The following is a 12,355-nucleotide window of genomic DNA, read 5'->3' on the forward strand; positions in this document are numbered from 1 at the left end:
TCCCTGCCGCGAGTCGGTCACCGGACCGAGGCTCGTACCTCCGAGGGACCACGGAAATCACCTCGGGAAACTCAGCTGGGGGAGGGACCCGAGGGTATCACCGCAGGAGTGCGGGGCTCGTCTTCAGGTAGGAGTCTTCTATGAATTTAGTCGTTAGAATTTGGAAAAACGCTCAGCGAGCGTGAGGTAGCTCCAAACTGCTTTGGAGACGGAAATTATTGAGTTGCTGCACTTCCTGCAGGGGTATAGTTTTTGGGTACTTGCCAGGTTCTTATGGCCTGGATTGGCCACTGTTGGAAACAGGATGCTGGGCTTGATGGACCCTTGGTCTGACCCAGTATGGCATTTTCTTATGTTCTTATATGTACCACGTGCTGACGTCAGATGCATCTCCAACTGCTAGCACGAGCACACTATACCCATTTGTTCTGAGTCCATCTGCTACACGCTAGGAAAAGGTGCGCTTGGCCGAGCACACCATACTGAATCGGCCCATTAGTGGGAACCCCTGAACCTGTGTTTCAGTCATGGAAGAAAAAAGGCCTATTCTGCTTGGGACAATGAGTTCAGACAGAGTCAGAAGGCTTATATTCATTCCAACAGCTGCAAGAAATGTGGCAAATCCCCAAGATGAATTTTATTTGCTTATTCACAAACCAGACATTACTGAGCTATATTGGATGATAATGAAACTTTCCTAAAGACCATCCCCAAGTTCAATAAAATTAGAATCTGTGTCTCACATATTAAAGAACCTCTTCCTGACTCTCATCTGAATAAACTGGTGATTTTGTGGGGCCAGGACTTTGGTGTCCAGCTGGAAGATTTTGATATACCGTATGTCTTGCCTTCTTAATGTTATATAAATATCTTCTATCAGTCAATTTGAGAGAAATATCATTTAAAATTTTACATAGAATTTACCTTACTGGAGACTTGGGAGCTAAGATGCAGCTGTGGGAATCCAATCTATGTTTAAAATGTAAACATTGTATTGGTAATTTGTGTCATATGATACAGATATTTTGGGGACAAGTCCAGGGGTTTCTTGACTGCTTGGTTAGCAGATTGAGTAGAACGGAAGAATATTGTATTTATATTTCTTTGCTAGATTGTTGGCCTTACCTGTTGGAGCAACTAAGTTTTTTTTTGTGGGGTGGGGTTCTCTTACTCTAGTGAAAAAAGTAATATTGTCTATTTGACATAATGAAGATCTGCCTGTCTTTAATATATGGAAAATGGAAAGGAAACAACTTGATCTACTTGAACATTTGAGAAAGAAAGAATTGCATGGTGAGAAATCCTTGTTGCATCTGATCGACTATTTTCGATTGTGGGAACATGTACATAGTAATGTTTAAGCAGATATAACATCACAAACATATTCGTTCTTTTTCATATTTTGGTGGGATTATGTTGTGTATAATATGAATGGTTTGGATGTGTAAAAACAGTGAGCTTTCTTTTTTTCTTGGCTGGTGGTTAAGAATCTTACTGTTGAATGATATTTTCATTGTACTTTTGGAGATGGTGATATTTTTCACTTATTGCTCACTTAAAATATATTAAACATCTTTCATTCTGCCTTGTACATTTTTTCAAAATGCAGCATTCAGCAAGAGTAAATAGCAGGTGCTCAGAATACTACAACAGCAAAATAATGAAAGACAATGTGCGAGAGTTCCATTACTGAAATAGCAGAGGAAGCCGCAGTGAGCGTGCGCCCCAGTACTGGGTGAGCAGGGAGAGGGGAACATGCATAGGAAAAGCACTACCGAATAAGAGCGTATTGGCACCTGGTGCTAAGGTGCCTGGGCAGAAGGGGAAGGAAAGACTCACACTGGATCTTGTACAGGCCACTAGTCTCTTTCTTTGCCAGCAGGGTTGAATGTGCATCCTTTCGGGGATCAACTTTGTGGACAAACAAGGAGCGGAACCAGCTACCCTCACTGTCTTTAGAGTAGTTTCTATAATAAAAAGGTCAAAAAGTCAATGCCAAAAACACAGACCACATCTGTGATAACTTCCTACAAAACAGCATGCAAGTGGGTTGCCCTTAGATTTTCAAATGTCATCTTGCTTGTGAAATAATGCCTTTGCCATTAACACAGGTCTAATGACTTTGTAATTTCTGAAATATTTTCCCATTTCTATAGCGGTCGATGTCCATATACCATTCTCCTGAAAGAGAAAAAGGGGTGGCAGAGGACATCAGCACACAGAATGAACAGCTTTGTTTTCGGAGAACCATCTTTACTTCAGCCTGCAATAAGAGACAATTCCCCTGCTAATGCTGACGTTTCACACTTCTGCTCTCTTGTGCACTGATACCTGCCCAGATCAGTCAGTACTGAGAACAGAAGGCACAGTATTCTGTAACACAAGACAGCATGTAGGCAGGCTACTGAAAAAAGAAATATGCTGAGGGCAAAGCTGACCCTAGGGGTGCAGGGCCCAGGGGGCTTCCCTTTTCTCCTCCCCAATCAGGTGCAATACCCTTCCGCTAGAGAAGGCGAGCACAGCTTCTTACCAATGTCTGCCTCACTCTAAAATCTGCATACGGGGGGCTAGAGAAGTGGTTCCCAACCCTGACTTGGGGACCCCCCAGCCTGTCGGGATTTCAGGATATCCGCAATGAATATGCATGAGAGAAAATCTGCACACACGGCCTCCATAACATGCAAATGTTCTCTCATGCATAATTCATTGCGGATATCCTGAAAACTCGACTGGCTGGGGGTCCCTTGCATGTTCAGACTTCAGTATGAAGCTGGCAGAGGGAGAGAGGGGGGAGGATCTCGATCAATGTTGGGGAGTCCAGAGTTTGTCATGGGCCAGCTGGAAGATGCTGATATATGGAGCCCCCCCCCTCCCAGCAAAGCACAGGCTCTAGGTAGTTTCCCCAATTTTTTCCCCTCTTTACCATCCCCATCTCCAGGGACAGTCTTGTCTGGGGGACTAGGGGTAAAATGTTGTGGTGCATCAACAATTGTTTTTTTTTTTAGCATTTCTTAAACAAAATATTTGTGCAGAATAAATTTGTGCAGTTTGTGACTCATTAACCCAGGCCATTTTCACCCCAGTGTAAACAAATGGATGCACAATATTACTTTTCTCACTAATGCATTTAATATTTTATGAAAACTAAGTGGGTATTTCTCTGCTGTGAATCAGAGGGAATGACTAAACACTCTACTGCTTGCTAAGACCTTTGCCCCTTCACAGCCTGCAATAATCCCTTGGATCACTTATTAACATCCTAAATTCAAAGAGGAAAAACAACTCTATTTTTACTTCAACAGGTGTATGCCATGCCAAACAAACTTTTCAGAATTTAATTTTAAGATTAAAACCCATGAAACTACAGCACCATGACTCTTAGATTATATTTTTCTAGAGCCCGCTGATTCTGATCCCTAGGATCTTCTATCCAGTGCTCTCTAGTGCTATGACTTGAGGAGCTTCCATCCAATGCTATCACTCCAAGGAGTCTCCATCCAGCGCTCCCTAGCACTACAGCTCTAATGCTAGGATCCCCCTCTCCAAAGCTCTTCCTTCCAGAGCCCCCTGAAGCTATGACCCAGAGGCCAAGTGTTCTTAAGCTCTGGTTCTCAAGGGCCACAAAAAGGTTTGGCTATCAGGATATCCACAATGAATGTTCATCAGGAGCATCTCCAAACATTTAGTCCATGAACAAGGCTAATTTACAAAGCCTGGTTACCCTGAAGCCAGCGCTGTTTGCAGGCCCTTGAGGGGGCCTGGGTTGAGAAACTCTGCCCTAGACTCTAGTTCCTATAATCCCTAGACACTTTCCTCCTGCTCCCCAATCCCTATAACCCTTGACTCATAATCTGCTATTTCTTCCAGATCCTATAAAACTGGAAGCTAGGATGACTATCTGGCTTCAGGTAATAAGAAATATGCAAGTCTGACCTGTTTGCTCATCTAGGCCAGTGACAAGCACAAAGACAAAAAAACAAATAAATAAATAGAAATGGGAAAAATCCCACAGGAGTGATTCACCTGTTCCTTTTTACCTAGAGCCAAGTACTCTCTTTCCTAACACACAGACCCTTCAACCCTCCTAACTCCCAGACAGTAATCCTTCTGGTGGCACTTTTAAGATTGGCAGCATATCTGTGGTAACGTTTTACCCATGGACTTTGCACTAATTTTCAAAGTGTGACAGTATACATGTACTTTGACTTTGAAAACTGCCTAAGGACAAGTGCCCACACACATTTACATCTGAAAATTTAAAAGAAATGCTCACAGTTTCAAACCCAATCCCCAGCAATACTCCCCCTACTGTGAGTAAAGTTGTGGGTGTAACGGACCTATGTGTGTACGTTTACCCGCAGATAGTGCAGGAATGCGCAGCCAAAACAAGTTTACTTTGGTTTTCGTTTAGAGGCTTTCTTTTCATGTTTTCGTGGGCACTAAATCCCATTTAATGCCCACTAATCAAAATGAAAAAGAATGACAGCACATTCCTAATACAGGGTGGGCAATTTTAAAAAGCTCATTTCTGCAGGTAAAGCACGGTTTTATCTCTGGAAATGGCTTTGAAAAGGGTCCATGTTACCCTTTGAAATTTACAATTAAAAATGTAATCATTTCTAATTCAATTTCCTTCAGTCTGGGAATCATTTTTCATGCACTAGAATTTTCTGCAGTAGTTTGTTCACAGACCTGAGGTCATACTATTTAAAATTTGTATCACAAAATGCAATACAAGTTGTGATTTTGAAATCCCCAACTCAAAAAAGAGCCACAAACAGTATCCACAAAGAGAAGAGAAAGTTAAGTAACTTGTTTAAAGTCAAAACATAACATTGTAATGACGGTCCATCCAGACTGCTGTTGCATGCAGGTTACCCCCAAGCCTTATGTTACGAGTAGTAATATTAAAAATCAAAACCAAGCAACTGACAAACCCATATCAAAATTACTGCTAGCAACATTTTTACAGGGTGAGCAGCCTTCCTGATAATTCATACAATGCTGTTGCTTGAACGTACTTTCCTGTTAGACTTGGCAATAGAAGCAGTCCTGCACTTTTTCCTTAATGGCTGCGTATCAGTATCCTGACCATATGTCAGAGCCCAGCATTGGTGTTCATCAAATCCAATTCCCCTTCCCCCCACCCCACCGCCGAAGCAGAGAGCGATGCTGCGCTTCTGTCAAAATCATGAAAGCTAATTGGTTAAAGGTAGTAATCCCCATGCCTTCTGATAGGGGTAGTAGCTGCCGCTCCATGCTTACACCTCATGCACCCTTTTCTTAATTTCCACTGCTAGCATTGGAAATTAAGGACCCACAGTATTTATTCCATTCACCACCTCTTCTGGAAGGGCATTTCAGGCATCCACCAACCTCTGTGAAGAAATATTTCCTGACATTGGTTCTGAGTCGTCCCCTCTGAAGTTTCACATCGTGACTCCTAGTTCTACTGATGGTTTCCAATGGAAAAGGTTTGAGGAACATGCATCATTCAAACCTTTCAGGTATCTGAAGGTCTATATCATATCTCTCCTGCACCTCCTTTCTTCCAAGGTGTACATATTTGGATCATAAGAACATAAGAACATGCCATACTGGGTCAGACCAAGGGTCCATCAAGCCCAGCATCCTGTTTCCAACAGTGGCCAATCCAGGCCATAAGAACCTGACAAGTACCCAAAAACTAAACCTATTTTATGTTACCATTCCTAGTAAGAGCAGTGGCTATTTTCTAAGTCATTAATAACAGGTAATGGACTTCTCCTCCAAGAACGTATCCAATCCTTTTTTAAAACACAGCTATACTAACTGCACTAACCACATCCTCTGGCAACAAATTCCAGAGTTTAATTGTGCGTTGAGTAAAAAAGAACTTTCTCCGATTAGTTTTAAATGTGCCTCATGCTAACTTCATGGAGTGCCCCCTAGTTTTTCTATTATCCGAAAGAGTAAATAACAGATTCACATCTACCCGTTCTAGACATCTCATGATTTTAAAGACCTCTATCTTATCCCCCCTCAGCCGTCTCTTCTCCAAGCTGAAAAGTCCTAACCTCTTTAGTCTTTTCTCATAGGGGAGCTGTTCCATTCCCCTTATCATTTTGGTAGCCCTTCTCTGTACCTTTTTTGACATGTGACGACCAGAATTGTACACAATATTCAAGGTGCGGTCTCACCATGGAGAGATACAGAGGCATTATGACATTTTCCGTTTTATTCATCATTCCCTTTCTAATAATTCCCAACATTCTGTTTGCTTTTTTGACTGCCGCAGCACACTGAACCGACGATTTCAATGTGTTATCCACTATGACGCCTAGATCTCTTTCTTGGGTTGTAGCACCTAATATAGAACCTAACATTGTGTAACTATAGCATGGGTTATTTTTCCCTATATGCATCACCTTGCACTTATCCACATTAAATTTCATCTGCCATTTTGATGCCCAATTTTCCAGTCTCACAAGGTCTTCCTGCAGTTTATCACAAACTGCTTGTGATTTAACTACTCTGAACAATTTTGTGTCATCTGCAAATTTGATTATCTCACTCGTCGTATTTCTTTCCAGATCATTTATAAATATATTGAAAAGTGAGGGTCTCAATACAGATTCCTGAGGCACGCCACTGCCCATTCCCTTCCACTGAGAAAATTGTCCATTTAATGCTACTCTCTGTTTCCTGTCTTTTAGCCAGTTTGCAATCCACGAAAGGACATCGCCACCTATCCCATGACTTTTTACTTTTCCTAGAAGCCTCTCATGAGGAACTTTGTCAAACGCCTTCTGAAAATCCAAGTATACTACATCTACCGGTTCACCTTTATCCACATGTTTATCAACTCTTTCAAAAAAGTGAAGCAGATTTGTGAGGCAAAACTTGCCTCAGGTAAAGCCATGCTGACTTTGTTCCATTAAATCATGTCTTTCTATATGTTCTGTGATTTTGATGTTTAGAACACTTTCCACTATTTTTCCTGGCACTGAAGTCAGGCTAACCAGTCTGTAGTTTCCCGGATCACCCCTGGAGCCCTTTTTAAATATTGGGGTTACATTAGCTATCCTCCAGTCTTCAGGTACAATGGATGATTTTAATGATAGGTTACAAATTTTTACTAATAGGCCTGAAATTTCATTTTTTAGTTCCTTCAAAACTCTGGGGTGAATACCACCCGGTCCAGGTGATTTACTACTCTTCAGTTTGTCAATCAGGTCTACCACATCTTCTAGGTTCACCGTGATTTGGTTCAGTCCATATGAATCATTACCCATGAAAACCTTCTCCAGTACGGGTACCTCCCCAACATCCTCTTCAGTAAACACCGAAGCAAAGAAATCATTTAATCTTTCCGCGATGGCCATATCTTCTCTAAGTGCCCCTTTAACTCCTCGATCATCTAACGGTCCAACTGACTCCCTCAAAGGCTTTCTGTTTCGGATATATTTAAAAACGTTTTTTACTGTGAGTTTTTGCCTCTACGGCCAACTTCTTTTCAAATTCTCTCTTAGCCTGTCTTATCAATGTCTTACATTTAACTTGCCAACGTTTATGCATTATCCTATTTTCTTCTGTTGGATCCTTCTTCCACCTTCTTTTAACCATGCCGGTGATCGTTTTGCCTTCTTTCCACCTTTATTAATGTGTGGAATACATCTGGACTGTGCTTCTAGAATGGTATTTTTTTAACAATGACCATGCCTCTTGCACACTTTTTACTTTTGTAGCTGCTCCTTTCAGTTTTTTTCTAACAATTTTTCTCATTTTATCAAAGTTTCCCTTTTGAAAGTTTAGCACGAGAGCCGTGGATTTGCTTACTGTCCCCCTTCCAGTCATTAATTCAAATTTGATCATATTATGATCACTATTGCCAAGCGGCCCCACCACCGTTACCTCTCTCATCAAATCCTGTGCTCCTGTGATCCTTCAGCCTCTCCTCATAGGTCTTCCAAAAGAGACCCCACACCATTTTGGTCACCCTTCTCTGGACCGCCTCCATCCTATCGCTAATCTTTTCACAAAACTGTCTCCAGAACTGAACACAATACTCCAGGTGAGGCCTCACCCAGGACCTTATCACTCCTTTTATTACTGGTTATACCTCTCTCTATGCAGCCCAGCATTCTTCTGGCTTTAGCTATCGCCGTGTGTGACTTCTGGTTATGGCGCATGTTTGATCAGATATCTGGAGAAAGAGTTCCAGCACAACCCCTCAAAAAAAACCCCAAAAAACATTAAATTAGAACACCTGCTGCCTTCGAATCACAGGCTGGTGAGATCAAACTGCTCTAAAATCTTTAGAGCAGCAGATCTGCGGTTAGCCAGGCTCTCTTCATATGGCTATGAGGGTGAAAACACCACCGTGTAGCCGCAAAAAGAAAGCCACTGAATTCAAAATGATGGAGCCAGCGAGCGGTGAGAAAATCTTCGCAAACATTTCAGAAGAAATGCTCCAGCAAATATTGAATAGTGTTACCTCTGCGCTTGATGAAAGGTTGATAAAAATCCAGACTGCCATGGGAAAAATAAAAGGCAGGCTCGAGTGCCAAACAAAGCGGGTGGATCATGCGGGACAGCACATGGCGCTGCAGGATGACAGGCTGATGGAAGCAGAAAGACATATTATGGAGCTTAGTGAGAAAAACGCTGGATTAATGGATTGTATAGAAGAGTAGGAAAATAGAAATAGACATAATAATATTAAAATTGTGGGGCTGCTGGAAAATTAGAGAAGCCAAACTGCACACATTTGTTGAGAAATGGCTCCCTAAATGTCTAGGCCTAACTGCGTCAGAACATGAAATCTGTTGTGAAAATGTTCACCATGTGGGACTGCTCCGTGATAAAAATGGGAGGCCTAAGCCAGTGATGGTGAGAACATTAAATCGGGCAGATATATCCAAGCTCCTAAGGGCCTATCGACAACAAGGGTAGGTAGAATACTTGGACAATAACAAGTCGATTTTAAAAGGCCCCCGCGCGCAAATACCGGGGGTTACACGAGTGGCCTGGCCCTGTGCACGCCGAGCTCATTTTTGAAAGGTTGCGGCCATGCACGTAACCTCCGATACACGCATGTTGCAAACGTGGACCCTTGGCACAAGGTGGTATTGGCGCTACCTGTGAGGGAGACCCCTGCAGGTCCCCACCGTCGGGAGGTGAGGTCGGATGGGAAGCAGAGACCAGCAGGAGCTTCATCACTACCAGCCCTCGTTCCCCACAGGTTGAGCCCTTGGGTGCCAGGGCCTGCTGGTCTTAGGTGGGTCTTTGCGTGGACAATCCCGTAGGGTGCGGCCAGACGAGGCAGACGGTCACAAGGGACCGAAGGTCCGAAGCAGGCAGAAGAAAGACGTGGTCGGCTCTGATCCAGAGGTCAGAGGCAGGCGGCAGAAGACGAGGTCAGGAAGCAATCCGGGTCAAGAACCAAGGTCAGTCCGAGGGAAGAGAAGAGAGGAACAGGAACTGGAACACAGGATCAGCTAAATGAGCATGCTGGAGAAGACAGCGAGGAAACCTGTTGTCAAGCAGCCTGCTGGGAGTCCGATGCAGCCTTAAATAGGATGGAGGTGGATACGTCCTTGGGAAGGGCCGGCAGCAATTTCCTGCCACCAGCCCTTTAAGACCCGGGAGGAGGCATGCATGCATAGGAGGACCCCATAAGGGAGTGGATGTCAGCGGTGTCCCAGCTGCCGGAGAGGAAGGAGAGACTCCAGTGGCCCCAGGGAGGGACAGCCGACGTCGGCAGCAGCTCCCCGAGGCTGCCAGGGAGCCTAGGTCTGCTGCTGCGGCAGTCGAGTGGCCAGAGGTGAGCGATGCCGACCATGGAACCCCGCGGTCAGCGAGTGTAACAACGCAGAAGTGCCAGGCCTGAAGAAAGGGGCAAGCTGGGACAGCGACATTAGACACTGTCCTGGGGAAGCGTGCGCCAGCAGCTGGCCGGTGCACGGAGTTTACTTCTGCTCCAAAGGAGTAGTAAGTATTAAAAAAAATAAATTGGGGATAGATAGGTTTAGTTTAAGGGTCATGGAGGAGAGAGGAAGGATAGGGCTAGGGTTAGGGGAGGGAAATGGGCAAAGGCCCGATCATGTCGCCGTGTGATTTTTTAAAGATCTCCTGCCCTCCCCCCTGCGAGCAGAGGAGGCCACGCACCCGCACAGACATTAAAATCTGGCATACATGTGCATGCGGGAATCGCATTTTATAACGCGTGCATGTTATAAAATAGCTGTGTCCATGTGTGCGCACTGGGAACCGCACATCATTGTGTGCACACCGGGAACCACGATGGCTCAGAGGAGAGAGATGGCGCCAACATGTATGGAAAAACACCATAGAGGCTTTAGATTTGCCCTGTTGTTCCCTGCTGAACTCCGAGTACACTACAACAACAAAGTGTTATTTTTTGCATTGAAAACCAAGGCTCATTATTTGTGACCTCCCTGGATGCTCCAGTGGTGGCTGCATAGCTCTGATTTGCTGTTTGGATGCATTGAAAACATAGCACACTGTCCAGGATAGACTATATTCTTCTGGCTAATCATCTCTTTTCCAAAGTGGAGACAGCTGACACAGGCTCCATTGTCGTAGCTGACCATGCGCCAATATGGGTGGACATATGGTTTTCTGCTGAGCAAAATACTCGGAAAACTTGGCAGCTCCCAGGGCATCTTAATAACGATAAAGACTTTCACCAGTACTTAAAGACTAAATGGGAGGAATTTCAGGATAACAATAAGCAACATCTTAAGGACCCGTCATTATTCTGGGAAACCGGTAAAGTAGTAATGCGGGGTGAAAAAATAGCGTATACCATAAAAAAAAGTAAACAACTAAATAAAACCATCCTAATGTTAGAATCTCAACTACAACAAGCAAAAACGCAGCTAGCTACCACACCTTCTGTCTCCAGCAAAGCAGCTTATTGGGCATGTTTAAACTCGGTCAATGCACATTTACATCTTCGGGCACAAAAATCACTCCAGGCTTCTGAGCATTACTTTTACCGGTTTGGAAATAAATCCAGCAGACTGATATCTCGGCTGGTGGCTATTAAGAGGAAAAAACCCTACATCAATGGCCTGAAAACAAGTACAGGCGACTATGTGACAAAAACAGCAGAGGTCCTAGATACCCTCCGCCAGTTCTATGAGTCTCTCTATCGAGAAGACAGAGAAGGGGACCAGCTTGACGAGACTGATTTCTTTCGGGATATTAAAGTGCCTAAAATCACCGATGCACAAAAGGAGTTTTTGGCTAGACCCATCACATCAGGGGAACTGCTTGGCGTGATAAAAACTGGCAAGTGTAATAAATCTCCCGGTCCAGATGGATTTCCTGCTGAGTACTATAAGATTCTTGGCCCCGGTATCGCGGACAAATTAGCCTCTTTCTTTAACTATGCGTGGCAGGGGCATGGCTTCCCATCAACTTTTTACAGCGCCTATATCACAGTCTTACCCAAACCTGGGAAGGACCCTCTCCAAGCAGCGTCATTTAAACCCATATCCCTACTAAATTACGATCTAAAGCTCTATGGGAGGATTTTGGCCATTCGAATGGGGGCAGTACTACCATCTATTATATCCCCATATCAGGCTGGATTTGTTGGCGGTAGGAATGCAGGAGCCCATGTCCTCAGATTAATGACTGCACTTGAGACATCCCATCATCTTCGAGTGCAAGCAATGGCTGTGGGTTTCGACTCAGAGAAGGCCTTCGATCGGGTATCCTGGGACTACATGTTCTCTGTGATGGCATGCTTCGGTTTTCCAAGTCATATTATTAATGCCATATCTACATCATGGCGAATGACTCCATTTCCGTGGAGATTCTGATTCAGAGAGGAGTCAGACAAGGATGCCCGCTGTCTCCTATTCTTTATATTCTTTCACTGGATCCCTTGCTTCAGAAACTAGCCCAAGCATCAGAATTACAAGGGCAGCAGATAGGTGGCGATACTTTCACAGTAGCAGCCTTTGCCGACGATATGTTGTTTTACCTAACCAATCCAATTTCAGCTTTGCCTTATGTCCTCAATATCCAGCAGGCCTTTGGCAGATTTGCAGGCTTAAAGATAAATGTGGAAAAATCTGAAGCCCTGGTTGTTTTGGGTACACTTAAGTCCACTTGGCCCGGGACATTCCCCCTAAAATGGGTTACTACCTCCTTAAAATACTTAGGAATCTGGCGGGACGAGAGTGCTGCAAGTAAATGCAGGTCTGGTCCCGTTTTCACTCTGGCCGCCATTCTCGCCACGGGAAAATAACAGCTAGCCTCCCGACATAGGCCAGCCGGGGCAGGAGTTTTTGAATAAATACATACAGCACAAAAAAATAAAACCAAAGAAGTGCCGATT

General features: G+C 44.1%; 1 protein-coding gene across 2 annotated transcripts in view; it reads right to left on the bottom strand.

Annotated features, from left to right (window-relative positions):
* The window catches only part of NIPSNAP1 (nipsnap homolog 1), a 153,063-nt gene that overhangs the window by 114,598 nt on the left and 26,110 nt on the right, over positions 1 to 12,355 (bottom strand). For both annotated transcript variants that reach the window (XM_029619796.1, XM_029619795.1), the window contains exon 2: positions 1,840 to 1,967. In XM_029619796.1, coding sequence (XP_029475656.1) covers positions 1,840 to 1,967 — 128 coding nt within the window. The remainder of the gene's footprint in view (positions 1 to 1,839; positions 1,968 to 12,355) is intronic.

The sequence above is a fragment of the Rhinatrema bivittatum genome, chromosome 11 (genome assembly GCF_901001135.1).
Source record: "Rhinatrema bivittatum chromosome 11, aRhiBiv1.1, whole genome shotgun sequence".
NCBI lineage: Eukaryota > Metazoa > Chordata > Amphibia > Gymnophiona > Rhinatrematidae > Rhinatrema > Rhinatrema bivittatum.